We start from the raw sequence: 21,224 nt of genomic DNA, 5'->3' as shown, positions 1-21,224 counted from the left end.
ACCAATCAAATTTTCCTGCCGAGTTGAAATTTAGTCGCTCCCATATCTAGGTGCTTGTGAATATGTTGAATTGGTGTTTTCCAATTTTAGTTACACAATAAATTGTTATATTTACTGAGGTGTTTTAGCAGTAATATTGCAATTAAAATTTATTTCATAGTTAATATTATTAATATAAATATAATAATAACTGTTTATTTCTTTTTATTAAATTTTAATTTGTTCATAATTGATATTAAGAGTACAGAGAAATATATTTGTTGCAGGCATGAAACTTCTCAACTCAGAATTGTGTTTCATTTGACAGACAGCACTATGGATACTAATCGAAACAGAACTTGTAGCGAAAGCAATGCAGATGATACGGATTCTGTGGGTTTAGGATGTGCATTAGAATTTTTCAAAGAGTATGATGAGATTATTAGTTTAATCAATCAGTTAAAAGATGTGTATCATGATCAGTCGTTGTCTGAAAAAGTGTTGGAACGGTTTACATATATTTTGAATCAGTACCAAGAACAACCACACCTTCTCGATCGCTATTTAGATGAATTTTTGAATAATTTATTAAATGCTGCAAGAAATACATATAATGACATCAAACTGCAACATCTCGCTTTTAAGTTTTTATATATAATTACAAAAGTGCGAGGGTACAAAGTTGTTTTAAGACATTTGCCTCATGAAGTAAGTAAATAATTTTTATTTATTAAGTTGATAAATTTAATGTGTTTTACATTATGTAAGTAATTATTCTGATCCAATAAAAGTTTCAGTCTATATGTCAGAACTACAAAAGTGTAATAGTTTTGTGCCCTTATCTGCTGCAGATAGCAGTGCAAGAATCCTTATATTTGAGAATAAAATTCATTTATCAAGTGTGAATTGGTTGAAAATGGTAATTTTAAGAGTTGATATATAGTATATCTTCAAACTATTCTGTTAATTTAATGTTTGAATTTCTTATGTTCTGCAACCATGATCACACTTTGGTGAATTTTTCAACTATTTTTATAAAAAATAACATGAAATTTGTATAGGTGATAATTTTATTTGATAATCATTCGATATTAGTTTACAGCTTCTGATCTATAGATTCTTATACTAGCTATGGATGTCTTTCAACACAGATGGTGAAAGATCACCATAAGCAGAAGAAAAAGATAAGGAAATAATTACTTAGAATTGGTAAAATAGATCATTTTATTAAAAGAGTATTTTATTTAAGAAATATGTAAAATGTAGATTGTTATCTATGTAACTGGTAAAGTTTTGATTAATGTTTAAACTGAGCAGATGCCAAAAGATGCTCACATACTATCTCATAGATCATTTTCAACAAATGAAAACTGTCACCATATAGTTGAATTTGGCACCATTAATAGATGCGTATGATGTCACAGCACACTTGGTAGAAAATAGCCTTTGTGCTTTGTTTTGTCAAATAAACAACCCCAACACACTCATAAGATTTTCGCCTTGGGTTGTATGTATCTGCAATTTATCCTTTATTAACCCCTTTAGTTTTGCAAAGAAGGACAATAATTAGGTAAAATCCTAGTATATGGTGCAGCCTTGGCACGATTTTGAAAATTATCGCCAACACCAAAAATTACCAAAAGAACGTCTATGTATATATAGTGATGGTATACTATACACTATATATCATCACTATATACATAGTGTATACTATGTATAACTATATATATTCTTTGAATACCCGTTTACTACTCATCGAATATGTGCCGTTTTTACTGCTCATCATAAAAGTAGCCAAATCCCGTGTGCACCGGATACTAGGTTTAAACCCAATAATTAACTGCTATTTTCTGTTTTCCCTTGTATTTTGCAAAAACAATTAAAATATGGTATACACCTTTTGCAGAACAGCATATGATGGAGTACGGGATCTTGGCATGGAATAAAAAGTATTCATTAATATCCCCAATATGAGATTTTGTTTGAAAATAGATAAGAAACGGCAAAGCATTAAGACCATATTTTTTTTAACTTTCTACATGCTGTATACATAATTTGTATCTGTTGATTATCTAACTGAATAAAAAGTAATCTATTCCTGCTAACTTCTGTGGGAATGATTGGTTGCAGGGTTTCTGTATTTTTATTTATTTATTTATTGATGGGAAAAAGAGTAAGTGATGGCTAGAAATATAATATTGATCATAGCATTGCTAGAAGGAAATGGTGACACATTTTCTTCTAGCAATGCTATGATCTTCGACAGTATTGGAACTTACAAGTTAGAGCGTACTTTTCTCACAGCATAGTGGTCATTGTATCCATATGCTGAATGTACAAATTAACATTGCACTTTCAGTTGAGAGATATGATATTCAGTTTAAATTTATATTCATACTTTTAAATGTACATTATAAAGGCTTGTACTATATTCCAATTGAGCTTGTAGAAGTGTACAGAATAGATGAAATGCTACATGTTAAAATAAAACTTCATTTACACAAACACAGCGGTGAGGCTCATGAAAGTTGTGGTCTATTGGAAAAGAAATTTTAGCGTGACAATTTTTGGATTCTTCGAGACAGCTGGAATTGATTTGCTTTAAATATTTACTCTTTTCATCATGTGCTCTCATCGGTTAATCTTTGGATTATGTTAACTTAGCGATTTTTTAGCGAAAATTTGGCAACCAACCCTGCTACAGCAACCTGCTAGTTTTTGTTTGGACGCCATTTTGTTTTCACGAAGTAAAGGCATGGTTTTTTTTTTTTTACTCAACATTTTTTTCCAACAATCTGCTAGCCGAATTACGCTTATGCTAGAACTTTTATGAAACAAAAGTGCTTAATCATGACGAAGATTAGGTGCGAAATTGGGAGAAAGTGCAGAATCGCAAACTGCTTACCTCGTTTTTAAGAATTGCAAATACACGGTATCCATGTACACGTCGACCTATTTTCACTTAAAAAAACATCCCAGAATTGCACAAACATGGCATTGCGCACACTCTTGACTTTATCCATGTATACTGCTAAAGTCCTAGCTAGTAACCTTTATCGCCTTACCAAAATGTCGCCAAACTACCTGTTACCATATTCCAAAGATTAACCCTCTCACCCATATGGAGATCGAGCATGAAAGAATAGTCCCAATTAGCTCATGCATCTCATATGCAGCATTTAAAATAGGTACCCAGTATCCGGGGATATAGCCAGCCATCCTGCCCTTAGGAATTATATCAGGGGGCTGATCCTCCAGGTTGAGGTTGGACATTGGGGTAAAAACCTTACTTTAGAAAAAATTGCCTGTTTTGAACTAGAAACTGTCCTTCTCCTTCCCTTCTCATGGACAAGCTCAGAAAAGGATAAAGGACTTGAATTTTGGTTCAAGGAATGTTCATTCCCTCTATCATTCTAGAGCTGTACATGAGCCTATACAGCTACAGGTTTAAGGTAGATATTACACCAGTTTAAAAACTTAGGTGTACTGGGCAGGGTACAGTTAAAAAGAAATCCCATATATTGTTCTACAGCTCTCATGACAGGAAAGCATATGAAGGGAACTGCTTTCTTGGTAAATAAAAAAGCAAAACATCTTATGGATTTTAGACCTATAAAGCTATAAGTTACATATTAGCGGAATATTTTTTTAATTATAGCATTATTAACACACATGCTCCTACTGAGGACAAGGAAGATGAAGAGAAAGATATACTATTTTATGAAGAGCTCTCAGAATGTTTTAAGAGCTATCTCCTTAAAGACATTAAACTTGTACTTGATGATCTAAAGTTGGGTAAGGAGCAGGAGTTAAGACCATGCATAGACTCATGATAAATCTAATGAGAATGGAATCCACCTCGTAGGGTTTACTTTTGTTCATGACCTATTAATTTTTAGTACCTGCTTTGAGCATAAAAATATTTACAAATATACTTTGAAATCATCAGATGCCATAATGTTTAATCAGATTGATCATGTCCTTATTGATACTAGACATTTCATAAACTTGATTAAATGTAAGAACTTTTTAGAGAAGCTAATATGGATTCTGATCATTTTTTTTTAATTCTATGTAGAATGAGAAAATATCTCCAGTACTAATAAAGATTGACTAAAGAAACTGCAAAGGTGTGATTGTAGTAAACTTAAAGAGGAAGAAGTTTCCAGAACTTTGACACCCCTGATCTTGAAGCAGTGTGGTTTAGGTTTAGAACAACAGTATCTGATAATACAGCTGTAGTTTTGGGCCATACAGATTGATGGAAGACTAGAGTTTGGTTTGATGAAGAATGCATGTTTGCAAATAAACAAAAGATTGCTGCATACAAAAGAACATTACAACATTGTACTAGAAATATGGTGAGACATGGAAAAATGAAAAGAAGATTCTTAGGACTAAAGAGAAGAGCTTTTGAGAAAACTAGATTTAAAGATACCTGAAGAAGACCAATGAGTGCCATGCATTCTATCAAATGGTCAGCTACTGTCAAAGAGGCTTTAAACTCAGAATCAATTTTTTAGATATAAAACATGTGATATCCTATGGGAAAATTAACAGATTTTGGAAAGATGGACCAAGCATTTTAAGGACTTGTTGAAGGGTAATGAAAATTCTAATTCTTTTGACATTACCCAGGAAGAAATTTTGGCCAATTCCAGGGAATTGGCCAAAATTTGGCTGTGAAGTTTGCATGAAACAGTATCTGCTGTTAAGGAGCTTAAAATCTATAAGGCACCTGGAATGGATCTCATACAGGCAGCACATCTAAAATATGCAGGATCCAAGTACAGTTGAGTTTCCCCATGGAATCATTCAGAATCTTTAGTCAAATGAGAAGATTCCAGACTGTGAAGGAGGAAGGGATCTTTTGAATGCAAGGTCTTGTGAAGCATTTACAGAGAAATGCAGGAAAATGGTATCTGGTGTAGAAGATGCAATACTGAATATTCGGAGAGCCAGATGGTATTTATAACATTAAAATAAACTGCCTCAGTTGGGCTGGTCATGTTATCTCTATGGATCAACAATAACATACAAAAGGGGATTTTTTTTCACCTACACCAGGCAACGCAAGAGGGAGATTTCAATGGATAGATGCTGTAGAGAACAATTGTTTAGTCCTTAAAAGTAAGAATAGAAGAAATTTGGCTACCAGTAAAGGCGTTGAAAAAGTCTAGTTCAGAAGGTTTTGGACCACCCTGGCCTGCCATGATCCTCTGCTCTAAGCCTTTGCATAATTATGCAAAATAACTTTTGTAGCTTTGTTTAAACTGCTGATTACTGTTTTATTTAATAGTTTTTGTATTACATTCATCTAAATTTATTCAATAGCTTCTTAAAAGTAGATGCTGTATTTAACGTCTTTTTCTATTAGATCAGCAAAAAATGTTAGAAGCAACTAAATAGTTTAACAAACTTTATTTTACTTGATCTAAATAACCAAAGCACTTTGATGGAGTTTTAATTATTCTAATGTCTGATAACTGAAGTTTCGTATTAAACATAATAATATATGGTTGGACTGGTAGTTGGTTTAGAATATACGTAGCATGAGTTACAGTCTATGTGAGCACCATTGTCTATTAGTAACGTTCTTATTTTGGTTTGTGTACCGCCGATTTTTGACACACACACACACACACACAAAAAAAAAAAAAAAGCTACTCAAAGTAATTTTGTATAATTATGCAAGGCTTAGAGCTGAGGATCATGATCATCCATAGACATTTCCAACACCTTTACCGGTAGCCAAACTTCTTCAATTCTTAGTTTTAAGGACGAACAATTCTCCTCTATAGCATCTACCCATTGAAAATCTCCCTCTTCTTGTATTGCCTGGGGTAGCTGAAAAAATCTCTTTTAGTATGTTATTGTCGATCCATACAGATGCATGACCATGGGCTGGTCAGGAAATTCTTCACAGGTTCGAAAATGCTTCACAGGACCTTGCATTCAAAAGTACCCAAGATTCCTTCCTCCTTCACAGTCTGAAATCTTTTCACTTGAGCAAACATTCTGAATGATTCCACGAAAAAAATCGCCGCTACACAAAGCTAAAATAACAAGACAAAGAATTGCACAAATTCAGTATCTATGTACATAACAACCTATTTTCACTTAAAAAAAAAAAAAAAAAAAAAAAAAAATAGAGAATTGCACAAATTAGGCATTGTGCACTCCCTTGACTTTGTCCATGTACGCATCAAACTATACAGTCAAAAGTCTTTAATCCGGACTCGTTAGGACTTCGGCGATTTCGGATTATAGATCATCAATTTAAATCTGGTAAGATGGCATGCAGAAATTATAAATATGAAACCGTAATTTATGAAATAAAGAGCAATTATGATTTAAAAGGTATCAAAATTTACAAAAAAAAAGAGCTTAATATTTATTTGTTTACTTTATTAAACATTTCTTTCAACGCGCACATACGTAAAGCATACATTACGCATAGTCGAAACTGGAAAATCGCAACCAGAAAACTATTTGATGTGTATTCATGATATTTATAATGACGAGGAATTTGATTTAAATCATATCGAAGACCAAGTACATTGAAATGAAATACTGCAATTAGTAAGGAATTATAAGCCAAATAAAATAAAAAGATATTCCCTGAAGATAAGGATAGTGCTGACAGATCAACTTCCAGTTCATTGTGCGCCTTGACGTCCCCCCTCCCCCGCAGAGCAGCGCGGAATTGATGAACAGATTTCAGAATGGTTAGAGAAACAAAGGATATGCCTTTATCCACTTTTTGCAGCAATTCTACTTTTTGTTTGATGGACATCAAAACATGCTTTCACTTTGTAGATCCTTTGGCAGCTCCAGAATCAGAAATTCTTTTTGACATAATCGAAAGTTCAAGCTTACTTTTATAAAATTGCTCTAACAGTCTGCAAAAATTAATAAGCCAGATCCAATTAGAAGATTAAGGAACAACGCAATCTGCAGCATTAACTGAAACAGATAATTAGATCATTTTACCTTAGCTTATACCATCCGTTATACATTAAACACGCATGCGTAAACGTATTATGTGCATTTGTAAATGTATTATGCATTTACGCATGCACATTCACAAACTTTCTGCGCATGCCTAAACTCATTATGTGTTTACACATGCGCAGAAAGTTTGTAGCTGTGAGGTCCAGATAATAGATCATTCCGGATTATGGATGTCCGGATTAAAGACTTTTGACTGTATTCGCTTAAAAAGCCAAATGAGCATCCAACAAAAAAATTATAATCTCAAATGAAATAACATAAAACAGGAAATTCATCTTTGCACTACAAAAAGGAAATATCCACATACCGTATTTATGAAGTAACACGTCTTCAGTCAAACAAAAATTCTTAACAGCATCCAAAAACTTCCTAAAATTATCTGAACTAGAATCTGTATACTGTATCTGTATACCACATAAATTCACAAAATAAAAGTAAAAAATATCCTCTGTAGCAACATTCAACTGTATGCATTTCCAACGTTCGACCATACGCATTTCCTTTCTACAAACAGGACACCTAATAATGGCTACTAAGTAAAACTTCATTTACACACCTGTCAAGTAATGCTCTTTTTTCCTTTCTTTCTAAATTGTATAGAAACTTCAAATTAATCTTACCACAGTCAGCCATTTTACCGTCTACAAAACAAGCAATATACTTCCTATCCAACACACACACAAGCCCTTACAAATTTACTGCAATCATGCAACCGATTACGTCATAATAGGGTTTCCATAACATTCAACTACTCAGCCTATCATAAATGAAACAACAACTTCGCTATAATACGAGGGGTACCCTTCAATCTAACCTAAGTGTGCTATTTGTAGGAAGGAAATGTGTATGGTTGAACGTCAGAAGATATCAGCCCTACGGAGGATATTTTTTATTCTTATTTTTGTGAATTTATGTGTCGACAACAATATACGGATTCTAGTTCAGATAATTTTAGGAAGTTTTTGGATGCTGTTAAGGAATTTTGTGTGCCACACTTTGAAGGACTAAAAAATTTCTAAATAAGCTAAGTGGATATTTGCTTCTTAGATGCATAATATGAATTTCCTTTTTTAAGTTATTTTATTGTTTGATTTAAAATATAGTTTATTGATGTTATATATTTTGTTTGGCTCTACTGTAGAATTGGGTGCTCCTTTGACTTAAGTGAAAAAGTAGGGTGATGTGTACTTGGATAAAGTTAAGAGAGTGCGCAATGCCAAGTATGTGCAATGCTCTAATGTTTTTTCAAGTGAAAATAGGTCAATGTGTATATGGATACCGAGTTTGTGCAATTCTTTGACTTGTTATTTTTTCTTCACGTAGTGGTGATTTTCGGTGCAAAAATCACAAATAAATGTTAACCCAAAACCAAAATAACAAGTCAAAGAACTGCACAAACTCGGTACCGTCAAAAGTCGCCAAATTTTGCCAAGGGGCACCCATAAATATATTTTTACCCAAATATTAATTTAGTGTTAAAATCATAGGTAATACTCTTGATGTTTGTATACTGCTTTTATTAATTTAGAACTATGTTGATTATTGTTTGTATTAACTAGGTTAGTGATGTTGAACCAGTTCTTTCATTATTAAATGAACAAAATCCTCAAGACGTTAGCACATGGGAGACTCGGTATATGTTACTTTTATGGATGTCAATCATTGTCATGATCCCTTTCCATATGCATCGTCTGGATGATACAACTGATGAAAAATGTGAAAAGAAGCCTATAATGGAAAGGTTTGTTTAATTTTTTTCCTTGAATGCACGGACACTCTATTATTATTTCTTTAATATTTAAAATTATGTAAATCTCCCGGAGATGATTAGTTGCGCCAGATGATTTTGGTCTTCTGTGGATTTGTTTTTGAAACTAGCAGGTTTGTTTCTGAAATGGATTTTAGTTTTTAATTTTTAGTTATAGGTTTAGTTAGTTATACCTTAATTTTTTTTAGTTGTTCAAATTGCTTTACAATTCATCCAGAAAATAAGTGAATGTGAAGAATTGTGGTCTGCTCACTGATCAAGATCTACAGTTTTACATGATCCTTCTATATTTGTTTCTGCTCTTAATTAAATAGCTTTTGTTTTTCTTTTTGACCTTTGCCTTCATAGCTTGCCAACATTATTGATAAAAAAAATTTTCTTTCTTTATTATTATATATATATATAAATTCAAAATAAAGTAATTAAAAGTAAATTAAAAAGCCTATGACTTGTGCTAAAGCTGCAAAGTAATAAACCAATAATTCATAATAATTTATAATAAGAAAACTTTCCTTGACTGGTGTGTAAATGAAGGTTTAAATGGCCTTGTTGACCTTTCTCTAAATTACACAGTGAGATTTAAGGATTTGGAAACCGGAGCTCATATCAACACTATGGAAAATATGTGAGGTGTAATAAAAAGGGATTTTCGAAAGAAATGCCATCGAGACTCTGCCAATATAGAGAATATTTTTCATTTTTACTTTTGTGAATTTATGTGTTGATGGTTCTAGTTTAAATAATTTTAAATAGTTTTTGGATGCTGTTTAGGAATTCTGTGTGTCTCACATACCAAAGAAACAGAAATTTTTAAATAAGATATGTCGATATTTCCTTTTTGTATTTCGTAGATTACATAACATGTATTTCCATTATGTTATTTCCTTGTTTGATTTAAAATGCAGTTTATTAAGATTATATATAGATATATATATTTAATTATGTTTTATTGCATTATGTTTTGTACGCCATTTTACTGGGAAGGGCATTAAACGTAAAGAGGAATGACACCATAATATATTTTTACTTAATTCTTTTTTAATAATTAAAAATCTGTATTTTAAATTGCTAAACTATGTTTTCTTTTCATATTTTGATAATATTTGTTGATTTATGATAAATATTGATAGTTTGAGAATCATTTTTTAAAAAGTCTTAAAAACCCCCAACTTGGGACTATTAAGTAACTTTTTCCATTTCATCTCTAAAAGTTTCCGACATTGCACCAAGATCATTGCATTAATACATAAGTACTGAAATACTAACTGTAGGTAAAACTTGGAAAAATACTTCAGAGGAAAACTGCTTTTGGGTAAAGCCCAGAAGATAGCAATAAAAGAATATTACCAGTAAGACACTTTTAAATCTTTCATATTGATTCACGTCATCAAGTCTGTTCAGTTTTTATGTAGCATCCCAGAAAAGGATATTTTAGAATCATTCACATAGTGTACCTTGAGTTTTGATCAATCTTGTTCTTCTTCTGGTATGTCATAAGAAAATTAAAATCAATCACTGTTAAATCAATCAGGTTTCTGTATTTTGCAATTGATAATTCTGCTGTTTGAAAGGCATTGATCTGATTGATTACCATTTTTCTGTAAATTAAATTTTGTTGTTATTGTTATATGCACTATGTGATGGACATTTCTTTATATTGCAGAATAATAGATGTTATTAAATTGTACCTCAGTGTAAGTGACAAAGCAAGAGATGCAGCTGCATTTTTAGCTGCCCATTTTATTACAAGGCCTGATGTTAAAGATGTGTATTTAGGAGAATATTTGGAGTGGTGTTTAAAGGTAATAAAATTTGCTTTCCATAAATAACCAACCTAAAAATACTATATGTAATAATAATTTTATGCTTAACATTCTAAAAATATTAGCAGCACATTGAATACAGAGCTCATTTTATTTGGCTTAACACTTTTCTTCTTGTGTCCCCCCCTTTAATTTCAATCATTTAAAGCTATTATTATATATACATGTATATGTTAGATAAAAATATGTAAATCAAAATTCAAAATTTGCTATAGTCCTTTAATTCTACTATTTAATTTAGTTATTTCTCCATTCTATCTTAAAAATAATATAATTGCTTATAAAACATTTCTTTAAATGATATCATTTCAGAATTAATCACAGTCAATTGATTCTTACATAATACTATTGACACTTCATTTCAGCTAATTAATATTGTTAATTTCTGTAAACTTAAGTAACGAATGAAAATGTAATGAAAATCAGTCTTTGCTAAACTTTCACTTGAACATGTCTCATTATCTCTCTCTTTCATTTTACTGCTGCCAACTTGCTGATGCCTGCTGCACAGTCTTCAAATTTATTTCAGAAATCTAAAATGTGTGAATATAATATAGTTACAGTACAAGTCCAGAAATCCGCAAAGCTTGGGACCAGAGGTTGTGTGGAATTTAGGATTTTGCTGATTTCAGGACAGAAAAGATAAATCATAATATTCAGACTAAAAGTGCAAAATAAATAAGGCGTATTAGATACATTTAATTAAATTATTATGTACATTGCAATAACTTATTATATGCATTAAATTATTATTACATATATAAATTGATTATATTATTCATTGTATTATGTATACACAGCATCAAAGTTTGCCGATTTCGCCTCATGCAAAGATTTCCGGTTTCGGATTCCAGTGTTAGAATCACTGTTGCTATAAAATTTCAACAGCTTTTCTTTTTTTCTCCGTATGTCATACACAATCATATCGCAATTCCATACGATTCTGCTATAAACCGAGGAGTAGCACCTGTCTCCATCTTTTGCAGAATTTGCACTTTTTGCATTACCGTCAATGCAACGTGTTTATGTTTTTCAACGTAGCAAGCAGTAAAATCATGAGTGTGTTTCTTATCTATAAATGTATTAAAAAGGTTAAAATTAAAAATATTCTTAATTTATCTGTAAAATATACGGATAAAAAAAAGGCAGCACGAAATAATCTCGTGAAATAACAAAGCTCAGAAAATACAACAATGGGAATCATGAACTTGAAAGAAGAGTTGAGTGAATCATCTGCTTTTTTACCTCGATGCAGATTAGAGGGGGAAAAAACTTTTATCATGATATCAATACTTTTGTATTTCCGTTATGACTCATTATTATTCGATAATTATGACGTCGTTATTCGGTAAGTATTTTTTCTTCGATATTTCATACTCAATGTTGCGGTTTCTGGAACCTATAAACTGAATGTTTATATTTTGAGACGCAATGCAGATTTCAGGAGTTGGCGAATTTCAGGTCGGCGGATTTTCGATATTTGACTGTATTTAAAAACAGGCAGAGCAGGATGAACCATTAAGCAAATATTTAGGGCATCAAGGAAAGGGGCACCACGAAAAGGGACTTTGGGGCTCGAAAAAAGGGGCACCACAAAAATTTTCATGTCAGTTTTACCATGAAATGTATGATGCAGCTAAATAAGGCCAAGAGAACAAGTGAGAGAGAGAGAGAGAGAAAAGGGGGAAACTTCGTGTAAATGAATGTGGATGCACTAAAACCTTTAAAGTGTTTAGGGCCTCTTAATGTCTTAATCTGGCCCTGATAACAGGTGCACATTTTATACCAGGTTATTTGTGACAGCATATGTCAACAATAAAAGAAGTGTTCAACTGTTTCTATCTTTATGCCTCATCTTCTGAATTATTACATGTGTGTATGTGTGAAAGAGAAAGCGAGAGATGAAAAGTGTGTAAATTAAAATACTAAAACTTTAACTTGCAGTAGTCCCTTAACTCTCCATTTTAATTCCACTATTTCTCCTTTCTGTCTTAAAAATCGTAATTGTTTATAATAAGCTACCATATTGGATAATTATGCATTTTGCTTCTAGCTCTCTTGCCTTTAAGAGGATGTCGTGCTGCTTTTTTCTATTGCAATAATATCAGAAATGTAAATTTTCTGGAAATAGGTATCATAAGAATGCCAAATTATTTGTGGCCACAGATGTCAATCGAAATAAAAGAGAATATTTAATCTGCCTCTTCTGCCAAGTGGCTGTTCATTATGGCTCAGCACCTCATCTACACAATCAGTGTTTCTGCATCATTATGTCTATACCTATGAAATGCATTATTTCAGTACAGTACAAAGTCTTTAATTTGGATGTCCATAATCCGGACCTCAAAGCTACAAACTTTCTGTGTATGCATAATGTTTATGCAAGTGCATATGTATTTACACATGCGCATAATACCTTTACGCAGGCGCATACTATCTTTACACATGCGTGTTTAATGTATATAAACTATAACGGACGGTATAAGCTAGGCTAAAATTATCTAATTATCTATTTCAGTTAATGTTGCAGATTGCGTTGTTCCTTAATCTTCTAATTCAATCTGTCTTATTATTTTTTGCAGACTGTTAGAGCAATTTTATAAAAAATAAGCTTGAACTTTCAATTATGTCAAAAAGAGTTTCCGATTCTGGAGCTGCCAAAGGATCTACAAAGCGAAAGCATGTTTCGATGTCCATCAAACAAAAAGTGGAATTGCTGCAAAAAATGGATAAAGGCATGAAGAAAGTGAAAGAGAGGTTAGTGAAAATGAAAAAATGTTGATTGACAAGTTAGTCGGTATTCTCAGCACAGCAATTACAGGACTTGAACAGCGGAATTTTGTAACTGAGCAAGAAATTATGTCTGTTTGTAGAATTAAAGAGAAAGTATTAGCATATAAAACAAAGCAGCTTAAACAACTTACATTGAAAGAAATGTTTAATAAAGTAAACAAATAAATATTAAGCTTTTATTTCATAAATTACGGTTTCATATTTTTAATTTTATAATTTCTGTATGTCATCTTACCAGATTTAAATTGATGATCTATAATCCGGAAAAACTCCTAATCCGGAATCACTGAAGTCCCAATGAGTCCCAATGAGACTTTGTACTGTATCTGCTTTGCCATCAGTCTTCCTACAACATTACATATATATATGTAATATCTTCATGATTAGGCGGTAGTTGTAATGGATTTGTTTAGTTGGTTTACTATGTAGTTTGAATGATGCATAATGAAGGAGAGACTTGCAGATAGACATGGCTGTAAATTCATCACATAATTTTATTACTAGATAACTAATTGAGACATATATTCTTCTTCACACAGCATCATAGGCATAGTATGCACCCAGTCCGAAAATAAAGATAGCAAACTTTGCTTACCCTTTATTCATGTATCCAGCAGTGCCGGTTAAATCTCCGAAATAAGACTTGTTGTGAAGGGTGTTTCATCTTGTATCGATTAACAATAAAAATGTATATTAATACACAAATCACATTTATTCAGTTTTAAGTAAAATAATAAGGAACAACAGATACCTTAACGATACATACAAGCACACAAGATAGAGTAATAAATAAATAATGAAGAATAGAACAAAAGGATCATGGAATATCATTTTTGGCTGCAGTCATTGCTATAGCCCTTGCCATTGCTAGGGTTACTAGAAGAACTGAGTTACCAAAGATATTTTTTAAAAATGCTTGATTAATTTACAACAATCCCTCCTTTAATCATGCATTTGGGGAAAAGGTGGAAATGAGATTTAGCTCACCTCTTAATTTCAAAAATTTTGGTTTGGGAAATGGCTTGGTGAAAATATCTGCAATCATGGAATTTTTATTGCAGTATGTTATCTCGTTATTTTATTATCTTCCTCTCTCTAATTATTATTTGATTCAAGAATTGAAACTACCAAAAGTGTGGCTACATGCTGATTCAAAATGTTCTCACTGATAGCTTTCAGTCTTTTGACTAAGTCCATCATATGAATGATGTGTGTGATCATATCACCATTTTCAGGCATTTTTATTGAATATAATTTTCTCAGAAGATATAATTTGCTGCTCAAATTGGAGCGCTCATAAACTAACTTTAATTTTTACCATGTACCAGTAGTAGTCATCTCATCTCTAACCTGGATAATCTAAGAGTTGTTAATGCATAGATCTATTATAGCTCGTCCTTGTTCATCCCAGCCCATCGTGCATTAAAAACATTGCCCGTTGTGAATTAAAAGCAATTGAATCATGAATTTCCAAATAGCCTAATTTTCAGAATTCTGTTATGTTATTTGCATTGAATCTTTAAGACCTGACTGTGCCATTCTTAATTCTTGTTTGGCAGTTTCAGAAATTTTATATATTATATGCACAGTTCTTAATTTTACTTCTGGGATTTATGGACTTAAATCAGTCTCATAATCAATGAAGATAAAAATAGCAAATTTTGTTTCCTTTTATTCATGTGTCCAGCAGTACTCTTTAAATATCTGAAATAAAACTTTTGAGGAATGTTTCGTCGTGTATCCATTAAAATAGACATTCATATTCTTACACAAATTGCATTTATTCACTTTTAACTAAAACAATAAGAAGCGATGGATAGATTAATGATACATACAAGCATACAAGATAAAAAAATAATGAAGAACAGAACAAAAGGATCATGGGATATCGTTTTTGATTGTGTTTGGCACGTGCCTTGCCGTTGTTAGCATTAATAGAAGAAATGATATATTTTTTCAAAAACATAAAAATGATATAAAGCTATTTTTAAAAAATGCTTGATTGATTTGCAACACAATATTCATAACATTCTTTGAAATTTACATCTTAGACAATGGATGAAGCAGAATGGAAGAAGATGAATGCATGAAGTGGCACATGTTAGCAAGAACAATGGCAAAGTGAAAAAAGGACAACACATTTAGAATATGCATGAAATATTGAGTCAAAATTCAGTTCTCAAAGAAGTCATTGGCTATAGCATACTTGCCTTGCTGTGCAATAAACAAATAAATAATTGTAAGATGGCAATAAACAAATTAATTTTGAATTTGCAGTCCAGAAAATATTATAAGCAATTACAATTTTTAGAATAGAGAAAGGGAATATCCAAATTAAAATTAAGAATTAAGCCTGTTGCTACACATAATTTTAATTTATGTATTTTTATCTTGCATATATATGTGTGTGTGATAGATTAGATAAAGATATATAATTTTAATTTATGTATTTTTATCTTGCATATATATGTGTGTGTGATAGATTAGATAAAGATATACTGTAATGGATTGGAGAGATTTACTGCATAATGATGAAACTTATAGACAGACCAGCAATAGATTCATATAACTGGACAAATTAATTCTTGAGACATTCAAATTCACACATCATTATGAACATGCATCCCCATTCTTTAGACAATGGATGATAGACAGGTATTATCCACAACATCAATAGCAGTAGCCAAGCAGATGATAAAAATGACTACATATTCGGAAGAAACATGGGAAAGTCAGAAGATTTCAATTCCTTAATATAAATCTTGATTTTTGATTAGATAAAAGATATCTGCATTGTGCATTATGCAAGGTGGCATGATGCAAATTAATTTTGAAATGATGGAGTTTAGATTGAAGTGTTATAAATAGTTACTATTTTTAGGACAAAAAGGAGAATATATCTTGTATATCCTTTATATCTTGCATATCCTCCCTTTCAAAGAAAGAAAGAAAAAAAAAAAAAAAAAAAAGGCTTAATGATAGAGAAGCCTAATACTATATATATATATAGTATTTGAATTAAACAAATATTCTCTATCCGTATAAAGCAAATATAAAATTAAAATTTAAGAAAGAAATTTTAATTGCAAAGAAATAAAAATAATTATTATTGCAAACTAATTTACAATATCATTTAAATTCTAAGAGCATATGTAAATTAATTGCACTTATCTAAAACCATGAAAAAATATTATTCCAAAAAATTAAATTTATTATTCCTAAAAATATCATTAGTGAATAATTGTTGAGCAGGCAGGAGACAGAAATGACACACAGAGCATGGGGAAGTTGCCGCCTTCGCCACCTAACTCTTCAATTACTCATTTCATATTTTGTCATCCATATAGGCAAGGGTAAAAGGAAAATCAAATATTGTGAATTACAAAAAAAAAAAAAAAAAAAAAAATTAAACAGTGAAATTTTGAGAAAATAGCAAGTAAATGACTAAAGTTAATTAAATTCATTAAAAGTCATATAAGAGTAGAAAACCAAAGTAATTTAGAAACTCTTGCCTACAGGAAACTTCCCCTACACAAATTATGCATGTAAAAAAAAAAAAAAAAACTATATACGGGTTTTCATCCGCAGAGAACCTGTTGGCGCTTCGGGAAAGAACCCGTTGGCGCCGTTGCATTTTTACTCACCAAGCTCGCGGTTCAGCGACGATGATCCGACCCGTAAACGTGATATTTTGTAAACGTGATTTTTAGTGCATGTAAATTCAAGTTAGCAGATAAAACAATATATTAAGCATATTGTAGTAAAAATTCACAGATAATAAGCATGTAGATGTAAAACTAACCGGTTAAACGTGATATACGAAAATTGTATTAAATTCAAGTTAGCACAGAAAAGAATATATTAAGCGTAAGAGCATTTATAACGGAAATAAAAATTCATTTAAAAATATAAATTAGTATTAATATACTGAAATTAACCAGTTAAACGCGATACACAAAAAAAAAATTTGTCTTAAATTCCAGTTAACACAGAAAACAATATATTCCTTACTCCAGCAGTGGTTTGCTAATTTTGATGACCATGGTGATGCATCAAACTATTCTGTCATCCTAGATAATCAATAATATTTTTTTATTTCAATTTAATCATCTATTTATGTCACACCTGCCATCCTCTGAAAGGTTATTGTTAGAAAAGCATTAATATATTATCTTGTTCAAATTTTACGCCATAAAAATTGATTTATTCTCAGAATTTTAGATGACAGTAACCAATAATAAAAATAAAAGTATTACTTAATTATTATTATTTAAAATGCACGTTTTTGCGGTCTACGAAAACAAATTACTTTAGACGTTGGAAACCTCATGGTTCTTAGAGCTGTTCATAATTAAGAACACAACGTGAACAGCCGTGTTACAAATTAGCATTCACCTCTCCTTTCATCCCGAACCGAGAACCGGCATCTATCTATGAAAATATTTCTATTTATTCGTTGTTAAAAAATTTAGAAAAAATAATAATAAATAAGAGAAGAAGAATATAAATCTGCAAATGCGAACAAAGACAGTGATAATTCAACAAAATAAATGCAAGAGGAGTGTTTGCATACTTCGAACAAGGGAATAGGATATATCCGATGGGTTACCAGGTTTGAACTATTATCGCCAAAGTTGGCGATGTTTACATTTACCGGGTTCTCTGCGGAAGTGCCTATAGACAACAATTAAAATATAAAAATAATAAAAAGGCAAGTAAATAGCAAGTTTTAATTTAACTTACCTAGTTACATGTTTGAATTTCTGAGCTGTAGCAGCATTTGCTAAACAAGTTGAGTTGAGAAGTTTGTACTGCTAACTGTAAAAATAGAGGTCTTTAATACAATGTAAAGTTGAGTGTAAAGCTGCTACCTGTGAGCGCTATTGTAAAAACTATGTTGTAAATCCCAAATGTAAAAAGTAAAATGCTTATTATTGTGCAAAAATGTTGCCAACTATAAGTCATTGTAAAAAGTGTAAAAGCAAAAAAAAATGTAAAAAAATGCACTACTACTGTTTGTGAAAATAGATGTTGCAAACAACTAAAGAGTAAAATTTTTTAGTAAATAAAAAATTTTAATTGAATTCAAATAAATAATTTAATTTAATTAAATAAATTTAAATTGAATTAGAATGGAAAAGAAAATTACAAATTGGAATAGAGAATTATTGTAAGAAATTTTTTTACACTAGACTGCATTATTTAAAACTGAAGTTGCAAATTCAATCAAAACTTTAACTAAATACTGGCCAAAGGTAAGGAAATTAGAAAATTAGATAAAAATCTTCGCTCAATTCGGGCTATAATTGAGACTTTTGAAAAGAGTTGGCCCTTCATTAGTAAAAGGAAAGAATCCAGTATTAATAAAATATACATTTTTACAAAATCTTTACAAGTAATCCCTTAACTCTTCAAAATCATTCATTACCTCCAGTTAAGGTTTAAGGTAATATTATCATACCATAAAGAGTTAAAAAATTAAAAAGAAAAGTTAATGCCTGCCTTTTTAATATAGAATTTAATAAAAAAATTTTGGGTCCCTGGTTATTAACTTGAACATCAATTAGTTTTATTATTTCTTCTTTTAAATCTTCGAATTCAGTACATATATTTTTAATTCTAATTATTTGGCTATAAAAAGTGTAACCTATTACTTTTTTATAGATATTAGAGTTCCAATTAATTAGATTAATAGTTTCAAACTAAAATATCCTCCTCTTATCATATAATTTAATTTTATTGTGTTTAATTATGAGGAGGTGTAGGTATTCATTATTATCTTGATTCGTATTAGTTCTATTAAGTGTTGAACTATCTGGGTAAATTTTAAATTGTTCAAAAGCAGAATTATTATTCAGTTGTAATATCATCAAAGTATCTGAATGTATTTTTGCAAATAACTTTAATTCGTTCTTATTCAAACTAAGTTGGAATTTATATTCATTAGCAAAAAGAAATAGGTTGCATATTTGTGTAGAACTGTTTGCTCTCATTGGAATTTCTTTCACCTGCTGAAAGATCTTATTATTGAATTTAATGTAATTATTAAATAATGCACATTGCAGGTAAGTTTTCTGTCTTTCTATTCAGAGGATGCTTAGCATGTCAGGAAAAAGTTGTGGGAGTTGCATTAGTAAATTAGTAAAAATTTCGTCCATTGCTAGAGAAGGTTTTCAAAGTCATAGCCTTTAATGTTCTTGATTTCTAAATTTTTAAATTTGTTGAGAACTGGAGTGTTATTATAAATATTCCAACAATAGTTGTGCTGTTTGTTAACTAGTTGATGAATTAAAATACAGATTTTTTAAGTTTAATTGCAAATATGTAATCTATATTCTTTTTATAATTATTTGTACCATTTGCTATAAATCTAAATTTGAGTGGTGATTCATGGAATTTTGGAAGAGCATAAAGATTTGCTAATCTAATTATAGTTGGATGGTTGTTCAATTAGTAATTTTTTATGAATTGCTTTAAGCTTTTTTGCTATGACGTTTTCCTGTGTATTGGTAAGTTTGTAAGTAATGGCATTATTCAGTTCAGTATTAACTAGTGAGGCATAAAAATTTTTTTAAATAATGCTGAAATTATTACTGGCTTTGTCAATTCTGGTGATTGCGAATTTTTGCTTGAGAAAATTCCGTGGTAAATTGCTGTTAAATTCCATCCTTTGAATTCTTTGCCTCATTTCTTCTAACACTTCATGTTTCCAAGCCATAAAGGCAGAATTTAGAATATTTAACTTGCAACTAGTTTTAACTATGCACTTGTCAAGATTTTTTACGAAACTTCTAAAAACATTGATTTTTGCCAATTTTCAGTACAGGTCAAAATTTTGTGCCTTTTTTCACTAAATTTCTTAAAACCTGGTTTTTCACTATTGTTAAATAGCCAGTAACAATATGTTTATGAAAATCGTCTACATAGTCTTTATATTGAAGTTCTTTGCAGCATCAATGGGCTGTAGAAGTTAGATCATGGTGGTTAATTAGCAATTTGCTAAGAGGTTTTTGATACTTGAAAGCTGGTGAGATTTGTACTTTAGTAGCTGGAAACTGTTGTTGACATTTTCTGAAAATTTTGTATAACTGAATATTGTCATAGTTCAGATGTAGGAAGTTGATTGTGCAGTAATATTTATTGTACTTGTTAGTGGTAGCGAATTTAAAATTACAAAAATCTATAACAAGGTCTTTGATAATATTGGGTCCCATAAATTGCTGTTGAACAAAATTTACAAGTTTCTTTAAAATTTGTGTTTACAAATATGCAACCAAGTAATGATATTTTTTGGCGAAATTTTCAGTTAGAAAGTAATTATTAATATTATCATTTAACTTTACTGTATCTATAGTAGAAAAAAAAATTTTTTTTTGTTTATTACCTGCTCTCATAATGTGTTTTTACTCAATAATTTAAAATGGCTGTATGTTGGAATTTCAGAATTTAATTTAATGTGTTGGTTGAATGTAATTCAGCCCATATGGGTAAAGTGTTTTGAATTTAAGCATGTGGAGTGACTCTTGAAATAATCTTTCTTTGTATTCAGGCACGATATCCAAAATTTGAATACTAATTTTGCTGAAATCATGTATTTAAAAATTTTCTAATTCTGCTGTATTAGGCATGTTAAAATTGGTAGTAGCATATTTTTTAATATGTGCTCTGTAGTTGTCAATTCTAATATTAAGACTATTTTTGGTTTGTCCTTATTTAATGTTGCAAGTGTTACATGAGATAAGATATATGCAACTAAATGTTTTTCAAAATGGGGGTTGTTTTGTGGCTGTGATATTAAAAGGCATAGTGCTAACTTTACAAATAAGTCATTTGCTAGAATGACATTA

At 30.8% G+C, this 21,224-nt stretch overlaps 1 protein-coding gene across 1 annotated transcript in view; it reads left to right on the top strand.

Annotated features, from left to right (window-relative positions):
* Nucleotides 1-300: 300 nt before the first annotated feature.
* The window catches only part of Tbcd (tubulin folding cofactor D), a 119,457-nt gene continuing 98,533 nt past the window's right edge, over nucleotides 301-21,224 (top strand). The window contains exons 1-3 of the mRNA XM_085818493.1: nucleotides 301-687; nucleotides 8,553-8,734; nucleotides 10,425-10,563. Of these exons, the coding sequence (XP_085674619.1) occupies nucleotides 316-687; nucleotides 8,553-8,734; nucleotides 10,425-10,563 (693 nt within the window). The 5' untranslated portion in view covers nucleotides 301-315. The remainder of the gene's footprint in view (nucleotides 688-8,552; nucleotides 8,735-10,424; nucleotides 10,564-21,224) is intronic.

The sequence above is a fragment of the Stegodyphus dumicola genome, chromosome 6 (genome assembly GCF_044657685.1).
Source record: "Stegodyphus dumicola isolate Sdum_Otavi_A_Nest chromosome 6, ASM4465768v1".
Lineage (NCBI taxonomy): Eukaryota > Metazoa > Arthropoda > Arachnida > Araneae > Eresidae > Stegodyphus > Stegodyphus dumicola.
This window is presented reverse-complemented; position numbering and strand designations above follow the sequence as displayed.